We start from the raw sequence: 21,452 nt of genomic DNA on the forward strand, positions 1-21,452 counted from the left end.
GGCGCATCATTAAGAGGAAGGTGTGACAAAGAAGACCTAAGACAGTTGAGCAACTAGAAGCCTGTGTTAGACAAGATTGGGACAACATTCCTATTCATAAACTTGAACAACTTGTCTCCTCAGTCCCCAGACGTTTGCAGTCTGTTATAAAAAGAAGAGGGGATGCCACACAGTGGTAAACATGGCCTTTTCCCAACTTTTTTGAGATGTGTTGATGCCATGAAATTTAAAATCAACTTATTTTTCCCTTAAAGTGATACATTTTCTCAGCTTAAACATTTGATATGTCATCTATGTTGTACTCAGAATAAAATATTGAAATTTGTCCCAACTTCTTTGGAATCGGGTTTGTATATAGCACAACTTTTCTTTACAAACGTATGTGTGTGTGTGTGTGTGAGCAAATGTGCTTTGCAAAGAAAATGTTATAATAAAAAAAAGTATTATATTATGTCATACAGACAAAATGTGACCTGCAGCCAACACTTCATAATCCCTGAAGGCTACAATGACTCATTCCTCCATTCCAAAACTCAACAACTTTGGGACCCATTATGGAAACTACAAAATATTTCTGAAGATCTTGTTCAGACAAACTGTAGGAATAGTTTTCGAGTGAGAACTACAGATTAATCAACTCCATCATAAACTGCTCATGCACTTCAGTTTGATACTACTGTAAAAATAACACTATGTCCTGATGACCCGGCTTTGTAACAACATTTCACCCTTTGGTGATCAGATTTAAACAAGGAAATTAACCAGCCAAGCCTAGTTCAGCCAGCCCGCGATTAGAAGGAATGAATGTTGTCGCCCTCGCTGGATTCGAAGCAGGGTCTCTTATACGTGAAAGGCTGTGTCTTTAACCACTATGCCACTAAGCTATACGTGTAAAGAGGGTTCTGCGTTGTTAAACCAACTCAAAACACCACGGTTCTCCAAACTAGTTCGCTACATAAGCTAACATCCAAACCAACAACACGTAGAACAAGGTTGACACTACATTCAATGCGTTAAATTAGAAATACATTACTGTAGGGACCGATTGGGACTTAACTACCTCGTCTTAACTACCACATTAATAATTTTAGACGTAGCATGTGTCCAATTATCTGTTACAAACCTGAATTTATTATATTACTGTCTTTGTCTATTTTTCCATTGCGACCGTAAAACTAACAGCGTATTCCGTGGTTGGGTAGAACTCCGCTGTCAGTCGTTCAAATTAACAACCGTTCAATTGAAAGATAAGACTGACCGTTCACAAGTCTTTTTACTTAAGGCAGCGGCAACATTAAGAGATCTCGCCTAGGGTGCCAGATTGCCCAGAAACACCTCTGGTTGGAGGTATGAACTCTAAATCACAGATTTTCAAGTTGCATCTCCAAAGAGCTAAGCAAGGCGGTCTGTTTCATTTTATAACTTTGATAGTATCTCTTTGTCTTGAATAAAAATCAACCAATGTTGATGTAGCGTACCAGTGAGAAGTCAAGCTTCATATTATGTCATGGTTCCTTCCCTTCCCCCATAACAACATCAGAAGCATGACCGAATTTGTGCAGGGACAAGCTTACTGTCTCAGTTGGTTTCAAACTTTTGGTCTTCTTGGTGACTATACTTTTAAAAAATGCTAGCACAACTGTAGGTGTGTTTGTTTTACTTTGAATGATGGACATAGGAAATAGAAACATTCAGTCAAAGCAGTTGGACTGATGGTGATCGGTACATAGGGCCATCTAGTTGTCACAGGGTCACAGTGATATGAGCTGAGGTTGTGAGGTTAGTTTGGCATATGGTACTGTTGTGTTGTGTACATTTTAGTACTTCAGCAGTCTTATGCAGAGCAACATAGTGCGTTCATGTTAAGATGGTCAGGTGAACCAAACACAAAAATATATATATATTAATGAAAGCTTTTGTTTACAAAAGACATTGGCTTTTTTCAGTTTGACTCTATATAAGGTTATGAGATTCAGAAGTTCTCTGTAAATCATCACTCCTCGCTTCCACCATTGGGGTGCCAGAAAACCAGTTTTGACTGGTCTGAGCGGCACAGCAGGGGCTCCACCGTAAGGTTGGGACAGGCGAGAGTCCTTAGGCAGCAAGAAGAAGAGCTTGGGTATGTGGGACTACACGCTGCCACTTTTTTTGACATTGGATATTGATGCCCCTCAGCCGGCCATTCAAATCATGCTGTTGTACACCCCTCTCTCTTCCCAATCAAAGTGCTGCCAAGGGGTCTCTAAGGGAAGCTCCCTAATCATGTAGCTCCTTAAGCCTTGTTGTTCATCACATCCTGCTCTGGGTTAATTGAGATCTCATGGATGACCTAGATGGTCTTTCTCTGGGCTGTTCATCAAGGCCTGTTTAGCAGGTGCTGGATAACTTGCATGTTTGTGGGACAACATAAATCTGCCTTTGCACAAACTAGAGGACACCAGGTTTTAGTCCTTGTGTCCCGACGACTTTCTGTGCATTTTTCAGAAACTGTAAAATATCTAGCCATTAAAGAGCTGAACAAAATGTCCTTACTATTAAAACAATATTACAAACATGCAATATAAATGATACATCTTAGACTCAGAGTTTTTGTTCGGGTACAGCAAACAAGCGCAGAAATTAAATCACGTTGGTGAAACAATACAATATATCAATACGATGAAACGCATAGACAGAAAATAAAGTTGAAAGAGGTTGAAAACCCTCATAGGAATACATAGAGTGCACCTAATCACGTAAATATGATAACAAAGCTCAAGTAGTCGGCTAATGTTTTACTCGCCCGGGTCACTGAGCACCTGTCCGGCATACCAGACCCTGGCACGGAGTAACGAGCGTGGCTGGAGGGCGCCAGAGTCATCTGCCCTCGCTAACGCCTGGCCAACATGCCAACCGCCTTCCAGCGTGACATAGGAGCAGGCGGCGAGTGACAACGACACCACACAACAGAACACTGCCTGGCATCCTACCAGCAATGCCACAATCTCCAGTATTTCAATGTGAGGTATGTGTTCAAGTGCGCATGCATGACTTGCCATCCTGATTTAACTGTACTGTAGCAGCGGTTGTGTGTTAGCATATGCAATAGTGTCGGCTGAAATAGCGTCTGTTTGTGTTCAAGGCAATTGTTCGTAGACTAAATTTAACGACTTCTTTGGTTCCAGGATGTCTACAACAAATGAATAGACAAAAAAATTGGATTTCGGATCATTAATAAGCCTCATTATGGGGAATCTCAATTTGTCTGACATGGTTATTTTATTTTAATGGTGTGCGCTGACAGAAAAAGTTGTGTTGGAGGTTGTGACTTACAGGCTACTGTTTACGAGACCTGAGAGCTCAACGATACAAAGCAGGCAGGGGTCAGAGAGAAACCCTGGTGCCGGGACTCTGCAAAAAAAAATTATAAAACAATTTTTGCAACACTTTTAAAGGTTTTACGAAGTTACAGTTTATACGACTAAGGAAGATACTGACAAGAATCAACGTGCATAATATTTGAAAGAAAACGCTATTTGGGATGTTTTATTTCAGCTCATGAAACATGGTACCAACATCTTGTGTTACGATTATTTGTTCAGTATGGCACGCCATCTTGTGGCAGTTTACTTTCAGAACATGTCAGAAGACCTGTGCTGTTTTAGTTACACAAATAATTGGCATTTGCAACCTTTTTCGGTTAGGCCTATAGATCAAGACTGCCCTTTTTTCATTAGGAATATTTTTGCAAATATACACTTAGTTTGATGGGGCTGAGAGTGATTGACAACATAAAGGGAAAGAATACTCAACATGTAGGCAATGTTGACATACATCAACGGGTGGGTGAGCATGCAGTGGATGGAGATTATGGGTGGATATATAATATGCTTGGATTTTCATGTGAAATGAGCTGAACGTTGCTGTTATAACGTCATTGTTCTACTGGACAAGTCTTCTTTCTCAGGTCACAACTACAGATTGTGGTCAAAGATTAAAACCCCACAAAAATAAGTTCTTGTTTCTGGCATGAGAACGGTCGTAAGAGGTAGGAGTTTCTGCCAGCCTTACTTGTTGTGTGTACCCCGAGAGAAAAAAAGTTATAAAACCGTAGTTATCGAACTGCACCATAGCTGTGATTAATGGATCTCAAATCACAACTTGCTGGAGTAAAGAGCCAAAAGAAGACAAAATGCTGTACTGTCCCAATACCTTCGAAAGACGGTGTATATGCTGGCCATGATGAGCATATATGAGATAATGGGATAGGAACATTATATACATTAATTTACAGTGGATGTACACATACAGTGTATACTGTTCCAGCATACGGTGGCTCTCAAAAGCATTCACTCCCCTCAAACCTATTGTGTTACAACATGAAATTAGAATGGATAAAATTAGGAGTCCCGCATTTGCTTAGTTCAATTCCTAATGAGAACGTCATCAGGAAGATGATTAATTCAGTGTGGCTCAGGGGAGAAAAACACTAATTGAATCCATTTTGATTTCATGTTGTAACACAATAAAATGTGAAGTCCAAGGGGTGTAAATATTTTTGAGAGTCACTATGACTAATGGATTAGATTAAACTTTATTGTCATTGAGAAGTGCAAATAGAGGAGGGCAGAAAATGTACAAGTATTTACAAAACATTAAATATATGTTTATTACCAGTGGAACGTGTAGATGTGCAATGAAGGCAAATGCAGTACAAATGGCAATACTAAATGTGCAATAAGGCAAATAGAGGAGGGCAGACCGTTTACAGTATTAGGCATAGTGTGTTACAAGTTGGATAATAGTTATTCGGATGCAAACGGCAATTCCAAAATGGCATTCAAGATGTACAAAACGAGGTAAATGAAGGAGTAATAAATGAACATAGCCTGCACCCAGGATGCATGGATGGCAGCAGTGAGAGGTCCCGAGGTAGACATGTATGTGTAATTGTAAGAATGCAAGCAGAATGTGTAAAGAGGCAAATTGAATGTACAAGGTACATTCAAGGCAACTGAAATGCAGGGACAGCAGCGGTGAGGTTCCTGAGGTAGACATACCTTTAACAACTGAAACGTCCATTATCAGGCATAGCAAGACAGTGTCAGAGTAGTACAAGGGAGTAGTGCAACAAGGTCCCTGAGAGGTGGGGGGGGGGGTATGGTGTGTGATGGGTCACAGAGTTCAGCAGCGTTACAGTGGATGGGAAGAAACTGTTCCTGAACCTGCTGGTGCAGGAAAAAAAAGACCTGTACCGCCTGCCTGATGGTAGGAGGGCAAACAGTTTGTGGCCTGGATGTGAAGGGTCCCTGGTGATCCTGCATGCCCTGTGCAGACAGCGTTTGCGCTGGAGTTCTGCGATGGCAGGAAGCTGGGCACCAGTGATGTGCTGGGTGGTTTTCACCACCCATTGCAGGGCCTTCCGGTGCTATGGAGCAGCTGCTAATCCACACTGTGGTTTAGCAGTGGTAAAGGTTCACAAGGATCTTGGTGGACAGCTGGGCTTACTTCAGCCTACTCAGAAAGTACAGGTGCTGCTGCTCCTTTTTGACCAGGGCTGAGGTGTTGAGGCTCCAGCAGAGGTCCTCAGAGATGTGGACTCCCATGAATTTAAAGCTGGAAACACGCTCCACCTCAGTACCCTCGATGAGGACTGGGGCGTGGCTTCCTGCAATCCACAATGAGCTCATTGGTTTTCTTTGCATTGAGGGCCAGGTTGTTGTCAGCGCGCCAGGTTGTTGTCAGGCTGACTTGTCATTGTCACTAATCAGGCCTACCGCCGTGTTGTCGTCTGTGAACTTGATGATGGTGTTGGAACTGTGTACAGGAACACAGTCGTGGGTGAAGAGGGAGTACAGGAGGGGGCTCAGCACACAGCCTTTTGGTACACCAGTGTTCAGGATCAGAGTGGATGAGGTGAGATTGTCTAACTTGACAGACTGGGGTCTGTTGGTTAGGAAGTCCAAAGTCCAGTTGCAGAGAGGAGAGCTGATCCCTAGGTCATGGAGTTTGTTTACCAGCCTAGAGGGGATGAACGTGTTCAATGCTAAGCTAAAGTCTATGAAAAGCATTCCCACATAGGTGTTGGTGTTATCCAGGTGGGTCAGTACAGAGTGTAAAGCTGTGGAGATGGCGTCCTATGTAGGCCTGGTCGACCGGTAGGCAAACTGGTAGGGATCCAGTGTTAGGGGAGGCAGGACTTAAGGTGGGCCAGAACTAGTATTTCAAAGCACTTCATGATTGTGCGGGTGAGTGCAACCGGACGGAAGTCATTCAGGCTCGATGCAGTTGACTGCTTCGGCACTGGCACAATGTTTGCGGTCTTGAAGCATGTTGGGACCACCGCCTGGGCCAGTGACATGTTGAAAATGTCAGTAAAGACCTCGGCCAGTTGCCCAGCACATGCCCTGAGCACATGGGGAGGCCATCAGGACCAGCAGCCTTGCGCGCATTCACCCTACTCCGTGCAGACGACACTTCTGCGGTAATGGATGACCTTTGATATCTAGTTGCTGGGAGACGGGTGGTGTTTTGAGTGCTGTATAGCTATTTTGTGAAAAATTATTTTCAGACAAGGGTTTAAGAGTGAATTTGATATGGGGGACACACATATTTAATTAATATTTTTTGCAGAGTGTTTTTATTATTTTGGGGTGAGTTTTGAGATGACTTGATGTGGTGAGCATGTTCCAGTTAGTCTCTTTGGGACACCGTTGCTTACTGTGGGCCACAGAACATGGGAATAAAATAAAATGTTCAGGTGAGAGGACTTCTTGGTTATTATTGACCTCTTCAAATGTATTAAATTACTTGCTTCATCCACGTGAGATATCTTGGTGTATATATGAGTACAGTTGCAGGATTTTAGAGGTATTTTGCAATACAGACCTCAAGATGTAACTGAGTCACATCGGTCACATCTCCGCTTCCCTCTGTTTTCATAGATAAGATATCATCATATCATCACTTGCCAAATATAATATCCACAACTGTAGTTTTTAAAGCGTGATAACATTAAGAAAACAACATAACCTTTTTAAATAGTGTTTTTGCCTATTTGTTATAATACATTTTTTGGAGAGATAGTTCAAGTAAAAGTTGCAAAAAAAAAAAAGATTTCACACACCAGACCTTGACAGCTGTAATTGTACTGTAATTTATGTTTAGCAAGCAATAAAGCAGCATGAGATACCAAAGGTTAAAGTGAATGCATACCCATAACCAACATAAGTATTGCATTATAAAATAAAATCTCTCCATTCTCCACCCCAGACCACCTTACTTATCTATTCCTTTATTTTTATTTGTTATTTTTATGCAGAAATTTTTGACTCGAGGGCCACATGAATATTTTGAAATTGGGTGGCACAAAAGTTTGATATAGATTTGTTTGGCAAAATAGATATCCAAAAATATTGTGGCCATCATATATAAAGTAGATTTTACTTCAAAGTAGCCTGGGAGGTGCTACTCCTTTTTAAGTGACTCTGCCCATGTTTAAGCACCTCCTCCAATTCTTCTGCATAGTCAAATCAAATTTAGATATAAAATATTACATTAAACTACATTTCTTTACTTTTTTTCAGAGGGTATCAGGTAGGCAGCTGTTAGCCTAATGGTTATAGCATCAGAATATAAACCAAAAGGTTGCTTGATTGCATCCTGAGCAGGCAAGGTGAAAAATCTATGGTTTTGGAGACTTGGTGCTGCCAAGATTCAACCAACTGCTGTAATTCTACTGTTTTGATTCTTAAAAAATGTTTTACCTCTGTGTGTGGGGGCGAAATACACTCATCAAAAAAACTAAGGGAACACGTAATCATCACAGTATAACAAGTCAATTAAACTTCAGGGATATAAACCTGTCCAGGGAGGAAGCATAAGCGATTGTGAATCCATGTCACATGTTTTGGTGCAAATGAAAGTGACAACAGGTACACAGGAGAGGCAACAGCAAGACAACCCCCAAAAAGGTGAATGGTTTTGCAGGTATTGGCCACACACAATTGCTCTCTCCTTATTCTTCCTGACTGATTCTTCTCTAGTTTTGTGTTTTGCTAGTGTCCTTGTCACTACTGGTAGCATGAGGTGGTACCTGCAGCCTATTCAGGTTGCATAGGTAGTCCAGCTCCTCCAGGATGGCACATCCATACGTCGCAGAAATGTTTGCTGTGCTTCGCAGTACACTCTCAAGAGCATGGAGGAGATACCAGGAGACGGTCCGTTACACAAGGAGAACTGGACAGTACAGTAGAAGGGCACAAACCCAGCAGCAGGACCAGTATCTGTTCCTTTGTGCGAGGAGGCATTGATGCCATTGACTGGACCTCATGTTCCCCAGACCTGAATCCGGTTGAGAAGCTCTGGGACTTTATATTAGTAGCACCACAGACTGTCCAGGAGCTCACTGATGCTCTGAACCAGGTCTGGGCGGAGATCCCCCAGGACACCATCCGCTGTCTCATCACATTACATTATGTGCTGCCGTAATGAAATTCACACAAGTTGGAACAGCTTGTGATTTCAATTGTTTACATAGATGTTTGGTGTGAGTTTGAATCCAGCCCTCAATCGGTTGGTGATTTTTGTTTCCATTGGCTGTTATGTCAATTTGTTCTCATCAAATTACACAATGTAAAGTAAAGATTTTGATCTTTAATATACAGCCCTGTAAAAAATTATGTTCCTCACTCAAAACGTTCCTTTTCAACTTTTTTGGAAAGGAAAGAAAAAGGTGCAGCAGTCTCTTAATTTTTTCCAGAGCTGTATTTATACTTCAAGACCCTATGTGTGATTTAAGTTTTCCCTTACTTTTTTGAGCAGCATACAATTGCAAGCAGGTTTATCACAAGTTTTTAACTTCCAAATGATTGCGCATATTGTGACATGTGTATTTTTTGTCACACAGCTATTTTTTGCAGCCATTGCCTAATTTATGAACGTCAACGGCCTTTTGCTGCATTTCACTTTTTTGTTCTCCAACATCATATTTATACCCCAGTGAAATAGGAAGTCATGGGTGAGCACTTAAGAGTCCACTTGAAAAATATACACTACCAATCAAACGTTTGGAGTCACTTGGTAATATCCATGGTTCCCTTGAAAACATACATGAAATTAATTTGAATAGGACAAATAGCAAAATGGTTCACAAGGTTAGAAATAATGATTTTTAACTTAGAATTGTCCTTCAAACTTTGCTTTCATCAAAGTATCCTCTATTAGCAGCAATTAGAACTGTGCAGACATTTGGCATAGTATATATCTATTTATTGAGGTAATCTGAAGAGATTTCACCCGATTCTTCCTGCAGCACCTCCCTAAAATTGGATTGGCTTACATACCATGCAATCAAGCTGCTCCCACAAAAGGTTTGAGATCCGGTGACTGTGCCACTCCATTATAGACAGAATACCAGCTAACGTCTTCTTCCCTAAATAGTTCATGCATAGTTTATTCACAGGGTATGGCATGGTGTTGCAAAATGGAGGGATAGACTTCCTTCAAGATCCCTTCTACCCAGTACAAATCTCCTACTTCACCACCACCAAAGCTTCCCCAGACCATCACAGTGCCTCCACCATGTTTGACAAATAGCGTGAAACACTGCTTCAGCAACTTTTCATTTAGTCTGCATTTCAAAAGTGGTGTTCTTTGTGATCCGATTTGTCAGTCCATAACACTTTTTTACAATCCGCCTCTGTCCATTGTCTGTGTTCTTTTGCTAATTCATTTCCCAGAACAACAATACATTCTTTGTTTCTGGCCACTTTGAGCCTGTAATCAATTGCTGATGCTCCACATAATGAACTAGTCTAGGCCAGTTGTATAGCTTCTTTCATCAGCACAACGGTTTTTAGCTGTTGTAACATAACAGCAAACAGGTTTTCTAATGATCATTTTAAAATGATAAACCTGGAATAGCAAACAACGTGCCATTGAGGCGCTGGACTGTTTAGAGGGGACATAACACGCCTAAACAGACGCTGTTATGGGAAGAGGAATGGCAGGAAGGACTAGGCGACAGACAACCGAAGGTATCGTTTTCAACAGAGGTTTATTGATCTCTCCTATAATGTACGGTGGTAAAATTGGAAAAAGGGGTTGGGCAGGACAAAAGGAAATAAACAATAATGAACTTAACTGACACAGGAACACCTAAGGACTCTCTTTTAAAAAAAAAGAAATACAGAGGGTGGCCCGCCCAGATACTACCCTAGTGTCTATATACAGAGGACTCACTACTGGTATGTGTATGCCCATGGGGCCCTTGCCTATCTGCACTCCCCAGATGCAATCCCCTTTCCCTAGGCTAAACAAAAACATAACAGCAGGAAATATGAAGTTATGATTGACCAATGGAACAAAACAAAAAAATGCAATAAAATAGGATAACAGACCAAATACAGTACTTCACCCAGTAACTTCATCCAAAGCTACACACCAAGCCTACACAAACACCTATCACCAAGCTGATGAACAACGACAACATTTCACAGCCTTTTAGTTCATTTTTTACTAGGATGCAAATAATTCTGGAGGTTGCCGAATATACTATATATAAATGTATACATATACATGCTTTGTAAGTGGAAAAACCTGTAAAATCGGCAGTGTATCAAATACTTGTTCTCCCCACTGTACATATATATATATATATATATATATATATATATATATATATATATATATATATGACACCTCTATATATATGATAGCTTGAGGAACCAGTAAAACACATCCCGCTCTTTCTAGACACATTACATGGTGACAGAGGTGTTCCTGGACCTCTGGCTGGCAATGCTGTGGTTCGAGCCCCTGTGGTAAGTCATCAGCACCCTCTTGCTGATCAGCCCGTGTTTGTGGAGGATCGCCAGAAGCTGGTTCCGGAACTTCTGCCCGATGAAGGCATACAGCACCGGGTTGATGGCGCAGTGCATGAAGGCCATCACCTCGGTCACATACAGAGCCACGTTCACCCTGTTCCGGAAGGCGCACGTCTCGCCCAGGAATTCGGCCCGCATCAAAGAGTCCACCAGGATGCTGATGTTGCGCGGCAGCCAGCAAGCCATGAACGCCAGCACCACGGCCAGGATGATGCGCATGGCCTTGTGTTTCTGGCCGCCGTTGCGCACGCCGCTGAACAGCTTCACCATCGTGCAGCTATAGCAGACGACCATGACCATCAGTGGCAGGAAGAAGCCCAGCCCGTGGCGAAGCACCCGCACGCCCAGACGCCACTGGTCGCTGTTGTCCTCTCCCAGGTTCTCGTAGCAGATGGTGTGATTAGCAAGATCCTCTTCCGTGATGGCCTCCCGCTGGAGTACCACGGGCAGCGAGAGAAGCCCCGCCCCCAGCCACACGACTCCGCACACCATCCCCACCAGGTGGCGCCTCTGGGACAGTGCCCGCGTGGCCTTCACGATGGCCAGGTAGCGGTCCACGCTAATGCACGCCAACAGGAAGACCCCGCCGTAGAATGCTGCGTCCTGCAGGCCGGACAGGAACTTGCAGAGGAAGGTCCCGAAAATCCAGTGGGAGTAGACGTAGAACGCCCAGAAGGGCAGCGTGAGGGAGAAGAGGAGGTCGGCCAGGGCCAAATGCATCAGGTAGACGTCCGTGGTGGTCCGGCCCCGTGCCATGCAGGACACCACGTAGATCACCACGCTGTTGCCAAACACGCTGAAGACGAACACCAGGATGTAGGTCACCATCAGGCCGAGGCTGCTCAGGCCCACTATGAAGGGTTCACAGGGGCCCATGTACTCATCGTAGGCATTCTCACCAATGTAACTGTAGCTTTCGTTCTCTGGATCTGTGAAGTCAACTTCCATTTCGGGCATGTCCTTATGCTGCATGGAAAGATCAAGAACAGTGCTTTGACATCTGGATCAAAACCAACATTTGAGCGCTGTCAGTTTATTCTACCATTGTGGGAAGCCTTGTCGTAGTATATAAATCCAGTTAAACTGATGGGTCATTCGCAACCAAACACCTCATTTTGAATGTCTCTTTTTTGGATGTCTCTTGGGAAAGCAGACGTTTATTTGGCTCCTTTATTTCCTTACTTTTCAAGCTCAGACAACAATTATTTGCAGATAAGTCACATAGATCTATGCATTTAATTCGTTTTGATTTTGAAGCACTCCGGCATGAATTACCACCACACATTACTTGTTTTGAGTGTGGAAGAGAAGTTTTAACCCTTCTGTTCCTCACTCAAAACTTTCCTTTTCGACTTTTTTGGAAAGGAAAGAAAAAGGTGCAGTGGTCTCTTTTTCTGGAGCTGTAAATATTATTAAGGAAAATAATAAAGTAAATTATAAAGTCTGTAACACAAAATAATGTTAAGGTAGTGAAGGGGCCTGAAAGCTTTCCATACTGTATGTATTTGGGTGTTTTTGGAGTATTGATTTGCTTTTAATGTTTGTCCTAAATCACCAGAACGATTTGCAGGAAGGCAAGCTAAGCTACTCAAAACATATTCATATTTATTTATAAAAGGTCTATTCACCTTTTCCTTACATGGCATATGAAAAATATTATTAGTGTCCTAAATACTGAAATTGTTCTTCACCTTCACAATATGGCCCCAAGAACAATGAGGCCAAAATACAGAGGATGAGTTAAGAAAATAAATGTTATTCTAAAATTGTCACATCCTTGTTATATTGGGATGTGACACTATGCTCAGTAATAATTATGCATGTGCAGGAAGGAAAGATATTTTTGTCTCAAAGAAAAATTACTGCTGCCCCCATGCAAAAGCAGCAGCTAGTCTTCCTGGGGTCACCACAAAACATGAGGTTTATACACAGAACTAGCCCACTAGACAGCAAAGGAAGTATATAAACTGGTGACAAGGCAGGGAAACATTTGGATACATTATCTTGCTGAACTATCTAGTTACATTTTAGAATTACTACCTTTACACAGTAAGCGTTTAACTCAATCACATTTCAATAAAAACAAGAAACCAGGCAAGCCTAGTTCAGCCGGCCCGCAATAGAAACGGCAGTCATCTCGAGATTCTAACGTGGGTCGCCCACATGAAAGTCTGTGTCGTTGACCACTACAACACTTGTCAGTATAGCCTCTTGTCTCTATCAAGAATTTTTTTTTTGTCATTGGCCGTTTTAATAGTTAATTGGTCATTCCTGAATGACATTGCTACAGTTAAACTGACTAACGTTTCTTACTAAGATTACCTCCACCAAAAATAGCGTCTATGTATGGCGTTTGCCGCTGGCTGTTTTAACAGCGTATTAGCCAGTAATAAGCTTTACCGATATCTAAAAACTTACTGGAATAGTCATAAGAATTGATATATTTCTAGCGAGTCTGCCAAAGCTATTTCATTTCATGGCATAAGAATAACTATCAATAAAGGCGACGATAACTAACTTTTGTATCAAGTGCAAAGACGAGAGAATCGCGGAATCTACCAGAAATAATTAATAAATGTCTTTGCCCTCAATAGATTTGAACTTAGATCATCCACATGAGAGGGCAATGACGTTAACCAGTACACCACGGAATTACATGTCTCAACAGTCACTAGACTCCTGAGGATTGTGTTAAACTGACTAACGTTTCTTATTAAGTTTACCTCCACCATAGCATCTATGAACGTTATTGCTTTCGCCACTGGCCGTTTTAACAGCTTATTAGCCAGTAATAGACTTACTAGGAATAATCACATGAATGGAGCAATTTCTAGCGAGACTGAAGATGAACTTTTCCGTGCCAGAAACGGTTTCAATATAACCGTGAACTGTTTTATTTCAGGCTTACCATAATGTAGATTCTATGATGGCTTAAGTTAATGTTTCAACTAATATTTTACCACAAAATGTATCCAAGTGACTGACATATTCCCCATTTAAACTTTCTCACCGGTCCGTCCATCAGTTTACAATTACTTGTAATCTCCTTATATTCGCTTTAGACACTGTCAGTACTTTCCTTCCCATCCTAAACCGCCCTGAACTAGCTGGTACTATACCAGTCTCGTTTGGTAAGGAAAGAGGAGGACGAGGCAGGATTCTATACAATGTCCCTTTAAAGAACATAAGGTGATATTGGCATGTCTACCATTAGAGTCTTCATATCTTTTGTGAGGAATTACAGTTGTCACATAAATCACAAAATAATCCACAGTGAACAAGTGTCTGACAAGATTATGCACAAGAATATTAAAAGCTTAATGGTTAACAATGTCTGGGTATAACCATAAGTGAAAATAATGACATAGAGGTCATTCCTGTTGGAAATTACATTTTAGTCCAGAGGATTAATGGGATAACTAATCAAATCCTTACCCAGCTTGTTGAAACCTGAGCAAAGCAGCACAAACCACAGTGTCTGTCTCAGCACGTGATACTCAGAAACTAAAGGCTTTTTCAGTAGCTTACTCTAAATAAACCGAAGTCCTCCGGTGTCTTCTCCCACCCACAGTTAAAGATCTCAACATTTACCACACAAGATAAACCTTTTCATTTCCTGTGAAAGTCAGTGGCCCATGAACAGTGCTAGGTCATATTGCGGGGGAAGTAAACTGAGCCACATAAAGTATACATCAGGAGTAACGATAGAGATCCAGGGAGGATAAGTGAAGAACACTAATTATGTATTTAACTATGGATCTATAAGACAGAAGGATGACTGTCATTAATAAGTGTTACAGCCCTAACCATGAATTATCATGAGCAAACAATGGAGACCATACACCAATCAGCCATAACATGACCACTGACAGTTGCAGTGAAAAACACTGATACACCGATCAGTCATAACATTATGACCACTGACAGGTGAAGTGAATAACACTGATAATCTCGTTATCATGACACCTGTCAGTGGGTGGGATTTATTAGGCAGCAAGTGAACATTCTGTCCTCAAAGTTGATGTGTTAGAAGCAGGAAAAACAGGCAACTGTAAGGATCTGAGCGACTTTGACAAGGGCCAAATTGTGATGGCTAGACGACTGGGTCAGAGCGTCTCCAAAACTGCAGCCCATGTGGGGTGTTCCCGGTCTGCAGTGGTCAGTACCTATCAAAAGTGGTCCAAGGAAGGAAAAGAGGTGAACCGGCAACAGGGTCATGGACGGTCAAGGCTCACTGATGCACGTGAGGAGTGAAGGCTGGCCCGTGTGGTCCGATCCAACAGACGAGCTACTGTAGCTCAAGCTGCTGAAAAATGTAATGCTAGTGTCAGAACACACAGTGCATTGCAGTTTGTTGCATATGGAGCTGTGTAGCTGCAGACCAGTCAGGGTGCCCATGCTGACCCATGTCCACTGCCAAAAGCTCCTACAATGGGCATGTGAGCATCAGAACTGGACCACGGAGCAATGGAAGAAGGTGGCCTGGTCTGATGAATAATGTTTCATTTGTGCATCACTTACCTGAAGAACACATGGCACCAGGATGCACTGTGGGAAGGAGGCAATCAGGCGGAGGCAGTGTGATGCTTTGGGGAACGTTCTGCTGGGAAATCTTGGGTCCTGCCATTCATGTGGATGTTACTTTGACACGTACCATCTACCGGAGCATTGTTGCAGACCATGTGCACCCTTTCTTGGCAACGGTATTCCCTGATGGCATTGGCCTCTTTCAGCAGGATAATGCACCCTGCCACAAAGCAAAAATGGTTCAGGAATGGTTTGAGGAACACAACAACGAGTTTGAGGTTTTGACTTGGCCTCCAAATTCCCCAGATCTCAATCCAATTGAGCATCTGTGGGATGTGCTGGGAAAACAGGTTTGATCAATGGAGGCCCCACCTCACAACTTACAGGACTTAAAGGATCTGCTGCTAACATCTTGGTGCCAGAAACCACAGCACACCTTCAGAGGTCTAGTGGAGTCCAGGCAGGTGGTCATAATGTTATGGCTGATCCGTGTATATTATTTGGTACCCTGAATTATCATCATGATCATAATGATGTTGTGCACTGCTTCACAGTGACATCTGGTGGGGCCCGGCCCTAATGTAGAGACGCCCCTGCATGTAACCAAGCTTGATTTCAAGTAGTAAATACACTTACATTTAGACATTTTGGGAGGTATTTCACTTTCCACCTAAATGTTGTAAATGTTATTTAGTCAGATTTGTCACATTTTTTACTTCTAACAGTCATTGATGATTGTCTATGGTTAGCTATAATACCTGTCCGTCTTAAAATAGCACAACCTAAACAAATATTATATTACCGAAATATATCGGAAACATTATTCCCAGCTATTGAGGAAACAGTCATGATATTTAATTTAAGAGAATAATCAGGGTTTAACAAGGCAAGCTCAGGGTTAAATTGAATATGTGCCATCAGAGGATTTCTACATCCCACATAGTGGAGGAATGTGGCTACTGTGAAACATTATCCCGTGCGGAGCTGTAAGATTAACTCGTTGATGATACAATGTATTATTAATTTCCAAAACTTACGGAACACTACGTTGGTCAAACGCTCCGAGGGAGTTCAATCCCCCCAGCCACCAGATGGCGACATAGGGCAATTTCAGGTAACCTATTTTGTCATGTGGCAGAAGCTTCCTGTAAACAGAGAGCACTTGGAACCCGGGCACTGGTCAGCTAACCACGTTTGTTAATGTGTTTATGGCAGCAGCATGGCTAGCGGAGAGCTGTCCAGAGAGAAGGCGTTGGAGTGTGTCGGGTGCAGACACGCTTGTCATATAATGTTATATGCAGATACAAAAGATAAACTGTTTAAAAAAATCCCTATCAGACACGTCGTACTGGTGAGAGAGAATTATGTGTGTGTATTAAATCGTTAGTCATCTCTGACCTAGGTCTGTGGCCAGCGTTATTAAATCTGTTTTCATGAGTATTGTCCCGTGGTTTGTGAATAACCTTTTATTCACATATTTTATTCAACAGTCATTTTGTAAATCAGATTATCAGACGGTCCAGCACCACTTGTAAACAATAGCTAACATTTTTGGTGTAAATCATTTTGGTTATCAAGTCTTCTCATAAATTGCATTATTCTAGACTAGCATATTACTAACGGCCTGCATTATTCTAGACTAGCATATTATTCTAGTGTGGTACTGAAGGCGGGCCTTCATCTAGAGTTAAGTCTTAACTGGCGGCCTGCATTCCTCTCCCTTCACAGATGCAGATGCGTTTCGATGGTCTGTTGGGTTTCCCTGGCGGGTGAGCGACCGGAGTGACAAAAGAAAATACTCTAGAAGAGACCAGGATTGGGATTAAAAGTACTGTGCTCTGATGTCTGACCCCTTTACCTCAGGCTCGTTGACCCGTCCGTGGAGACCCTGGAGGAGGGCCTGAGCAGGGAACTGTGGGAGGAACTGGGATTCTCGCTGTCAGTCTCTTTGGAGGATCATGTGACTTCCTGTCACACCCCTTCCTCCTTGCCCCAACTGGTCACTCACTTCTACGCCCGAAAAATGGAAGAACGGGAGATCAGGGAGGTGGAAAGGGCAGCTGCTACCACAGCAACAGACCATGGGCATGAGGTAACTTGTGTGTGTGTGTGTTAATGTCGGACGGCCCTTGCCGCCTTCTCAAACAGGTGGAAGGAGAGTCCAATATCGCTGCCCTCTTACCTCTCCAGTGCAATGCATTTTTTAGGCAGGCAAGGGAGACCTAGGAAATATGACACTTCAGAACAACCATTAACTGCATGCCCCCCGTTCCTCTCTCCCCTTCCCAGGTGATGGGTATGGTCAGAGTTCCTCTGTACACTCTGAAGGGAGGAGGGGGGCTTTCCTACTTCCTGTCCCACTCCTTCATTGGTAACTCTCGCGGTCAGCTGGAGGACGCTCTGGTGCGCTTCGGTCTGGTCACGCCGGAGGAGCTACGCGCAGCACTTACACACGCAGGGCAGAAGAGGAGACAACCGTAACACCCTCGGTCGCTAAGCGCCAGCCGTAAGACACCACACTGACGATCATGGTGGTCACCCTCACTTCTGTTTTATCGCTCAAAACACCATACTTGCTGTAGCTTCCATGGTATTAAATAAACAGAACCTGGCTCTTGCAGTATTTCTAATAGCTACTTTGAGTAAAATATGCCAACTTACGATTTCGAAGGGTTAGCTGTGTGTCTGGGGGAGGTGTGGGGGAGTAGCTTTTTAATTAAAGACAAAATAATATATACTATTTAGTGGTTTTATTAACGCTGCAGGCTAGTCAGCATCTCTGGAATATCCAACAATGTTTACAAAGTTCAAAAAACAGTAACAAATGTACTCTAATAGTGTCATTCAGTGCAGTCAACGGTGGTACTAAAGTTCATCGTGTTCATAAATATTGTACTCTTTCAACGTTATCAGTCCATCTCGATCGTGGTCACTCTTCTGGAACACGTCGTTCACCATTCTCTCATAGAAGGAGTCTTCACGTGGTTTGCTACCGTCTCTCTCGTACTCCACCTTGAAGTAGAATCTCACCTGAAAATAACAACAATAATATTAAAGGCCTCCTCTGAACAATGTACAATTCTGTTTTGAGAAGAGACGCATGCCCCCCCCTCCCAAAACTCGTACCTCCTCCCTGGTGAGAACCTTGTCGTCATCCAGGTCAATGTCCCTGAAGGACTCCAGGCTGCGTGGTCCTTTAGACACGGAGTAAACCTCCACCTCAAACACCAACGTGGCGTTGGGTGGAACAGGACCTAGTCCGCCCAAAAGATAGTTACAGCAATACTCTCCCTAAAACAACACGCAACAGCCAAACACAATGACCACGACCTTTGAACCGACACACACAGAACCGCGGCAGCAAACAGCTGTGTTACTACGTCTCCATCCACCATGTGAATAAATCAGTTTGTTCCTCCATCACTCTAGTCGTCATACATGTTAATCCAATGTCACGCCACTGCCATACCGGGGAAACATGCCTCTACCCCCCCTACAAAAGGACAAGCCCACAGCAACAACCATGCAGTACAACTGAAACCCATTCAACTCACCACTGCTCAACATTTGAAAGACGCATGCAAAGCTCTGACAGCTTTCTTTCTGAGGAAAGCATCGGCTGTATGCTTGGTGTGAATGCCACAAATACCCAGCATGCTTACATGCCAAGAGGAAGCGGTGCAGTACATGGACAGAGGAGGACATTCTTCAAGAAACTGCTGTGGAAATAATACACAGTTAAATAAGGACTGAGTGCTGTGTGTTAGTTGAAGATTTAGTCCATGTACACCAAAGTTTTATTCAATTTGACAATTGTTTATGTAAATATTTGTTTGAATGTGATACTTTTATTTTCATGCACATTTATTCATTAAAGGAAAACAATGAGAGACTATTTCATTTAGTTATTCTGTGCCCTCTATAGCAACGTAATCAATGTATAAACCCATAAATCACTGCACGTGTTTATGCAGCATTTCATCACAGCCGACAACTAATTAATGAAACTGACAATGTGCTGGGGTAATGCAGCTGATAGAGGCGCAGCTCTAGAACGTTCTCCAACGCTGTAGAGCTACGCCTCTATGTACCATTAAATAACTCATTAATGGAAAACAAAATGTCTAATTCTCGAGCTATGGGAAGGTCTGCAACTTTCTGCGTCAGTTTTGGACAAGTTGTCTTTTTGGATCAAGAGCATCACATGGACAGAAATCAGCCTCTGCATCCTGTCTTAATAAAAAAACGATATGACCTACTGCCCATTCGGTCCTCTAGCTTACCTTTGCCTTTTTCTCCGAAGGCCAGTTCAGGTGGAACAGTGACTTTGCGTTTTTCACCAGCACACATGCCATTCATTCCTATGTCCAGGCCTTTTATGATCTGTCCGACTCCCAACACAAACCACTGAGGGTGTCCGGCTTTGTCAGAGCGACTGGAAGACAAGAAAAATGTGAAAGATCATGGGTAAACACCACTCTAGTAGAGAAGGCCTTCATATTACAGTACAACCATGGTATTGTTACATAATGGGCCCCAGTCCCTTACCTAATCATTATAATGGGCTTCAGCCCCTTATTCATTATAATGGGCCCCAGGCCCTAACCCATCATTATGAATAATAATGTGTTTGATATGATGACCACAGGTAGATTTAGGAGGCAGGTGGCCCACCAGGTGTACATATCTGAAACCTCTGCTTGTAATTTCCAGTCCAGGCGGCATGAGGCTGATTGTGGGTCATTATCATATTTTACTTTAGAGAACAGAAAACTGTTGAGATCAAATGTTTAATTGACAAAATTGTCACAGTGTCTGCCTAGATAAAAAAAAGACCAGTTTATTGAGGAGGAAGGCAGGGCTAATTGAGTATCTGCAAATGCTGTCTTAACATTTCAAATACAACCTAGAACACACTCATGCTTGGCGGTGTCCACTTTCTTCCTGGTTTATCCTGGATTAGTTATAAATACACTTAGACATCTTTGTAATTTCTGTCTGTGAATTTGAGACTGGTAAGTGGTAACATGTCAGGGCCCGTGCCTAATTTCACTGATGCTTGAACCCAAACCTTTGTTTTATTATGATATATTTTTAGGCTTGTATTAACATACTGCAAAAAAATATATTCTGGTTCCTTAAGCACAATACACTGGTATGATAAGTTACTAACTGAATTTGTAATGTCATATTGTTGCACACAAAAAATGTGTAGATCATAAGAATGGGTGATATAATAACTACATCACAGAACACAAAAAAACTGTACAGATTTTGTCACATTTGACACCACTTTCATTTAGTGCTGGCTGAAATGATAACTTTTCAACTGAAGTTTTACATATGATTCTTTCATCTTTCAACGGCATTAGTCCTATTAAAAAGGTGCATCTGTCTTGTCTTTCTAGTCATAAAGCAAGTTTGGTGTGCAAATGTTTTTATTTTAACGTGTGTCGTGTGTTTTTTTCTTAATGTTAATCTGGTTTACTAATAACAACTGAGAACAATTTTGTCAATCAGTTACACATACCTACAGTAGAACTGAGTACCATCTTCTGCAAGATATCCATCGTAGTGGGCGTTCATCAGGTCCCCCTTTTTGCTCTTTTTTACGCAGTCGTCTGGCGTGAATAAAACCTCTATCTTCACGTCATCGATCGTTGCAACAGCAACTGTAACATCAACAATTACATTATAAATGTGTATGCATAAAAACAAGCAAAACCCAAGAAATTTCGGCAGCATCATCATGTCAACAAACTGTACGCGTGGCACCGAAGTTTCGCTAGGAGTGCAGAACACGTCACTTCTGGTATGCAAGTAGTATAATGGGGGGTTAGGGATGTGTCGTTCGTGAAAATACGACTCTTTTTGAACGGTTCTTTTATAACGTTGGGAGCCAAATCGCGCTGGTGAAATGAGCCTTTTTTTGGGCTCATTGATTTCCTACATTTCTTAGCACATACAACGATACTTTGCAGATAAATAGTTGAGACAACATTATGCCCCTCGCGCATTTTTCCGGTAGAGTAATAGGAAACATATTGTAACGTGTATTTC

At 42.4% G+C, this 21,452-nt stretch overlaps 3 protein-coding genes across 5 annotated transcripts; 1 reads left to right on the plus strand and 2 right to left on the minus strand.

The window, feature by feature from the left end:
• The first annotated feature begins 2,827 nt into the window (after positions 1 to 2,827).
• Positions 2,828 to 19,287, plus strand: zgc:103759 (U8 snoRNA-decapping enzyme). 2 transcript variants are annotated; one of them, XM_020041235.3, is made up of 4 exons: positions 2,828 to 3,004; positions 17,121 to 17,161; positions 17,256 to 17,484; positions 17,682 to 19,287. In XM_020041235.3, the coding sequence occupies exons 1-4, from the start codon at positions 2,975 to 2,977 to the stop codon at positions 17,871 to 17,873; spliced, it is 492 nt and encodes a 163-aa protein (XP_019896794.1). In that variant the 5' UTR covers positions 2,828 to 2,974; the 3' UTR covers positions 17,874 to 19,287. The 2 variants fall into 2 exon arrangements, with proteins under 2 accessions (XP_019896794.1, XP_010882689.1); XM_010884387.4 differs by lacking the exon at positions 2,828 to 3,004 and adding an exon at positions 16,536 to 16,743.
• cxcr2 (chemokine (C-X-C motif) receptor 2) lies at positions 10,684 to 15,417 on the minus strand. Of its 2 annotated transcripts, none has more exons than XM_020041234.2 (2): positions 15,387 to 15,417; positions 10,684 to 11,831 (listed from the first exon to the last, which is right to left on the minus strand). In XM_020041234.2, exon 2 carries the CDS (start codon positions 11,820 to 11,822, stop codon positions 10,740 to 10,742), a length of 1,083 nt encoding a protein of 360 aa, XP_019896793.1. In that variant the 5' UTR covers positions 11,823 to 11,831; positions 15,387 to 15,417; the 3' UTR covers positions 10,684 to 10,739. The 2 variants fall into 2 exon arrangements, with proteins under 2 accessions (XP_019896793.1, XP_010882696.1); XM_010884394.4 differs by lacking the exon at positions 15,387 to 15,417 and adding an exon at positions 14,301 to 14,422.
• fkbp7 (FKBP prolyl isomerase 7) lies at positions 18,128 to 21,228 on the minus strand. Its single transcript, XM_010884388.2, has 4 exons — positions 20,923 to 21,228; positions 19,676 to 19,827; positions 18,519 to 18,646; positions 18,128 to 18,422 (listed from the first exon to the last, which is right to left on the minus strand). Exons 1-4 carry the CDS (start codon positions 21,141 to 21,143, stop codon positions 18,258 to 18,260), a joined length of 666 nt encoding a protein of 221 aa, XP_010882690.1. The 5' UTR covers positions 21,144 to 21,228; the 3' UTR covers positions 18,128 to 18,257.
• Between the last annotated feature and the right edge of the window lie 224 nt (positions 21,229 to 21,452).

The sequence above is a fragment of the Esox lucius genome, chromosome 20 (genome assembly GCF_011004845.1).
Source record: "Esox lucius isolate fEsoLuc1 chromosome 20, fEsoLuc1.pri, whole genome shotgun sequence".
Taxonomy (NCBI): Eukaryota; Metazoa; Chordata; class Actinopteri; order Esociformes; family Esocidae; genus Esox; species Esox lucius.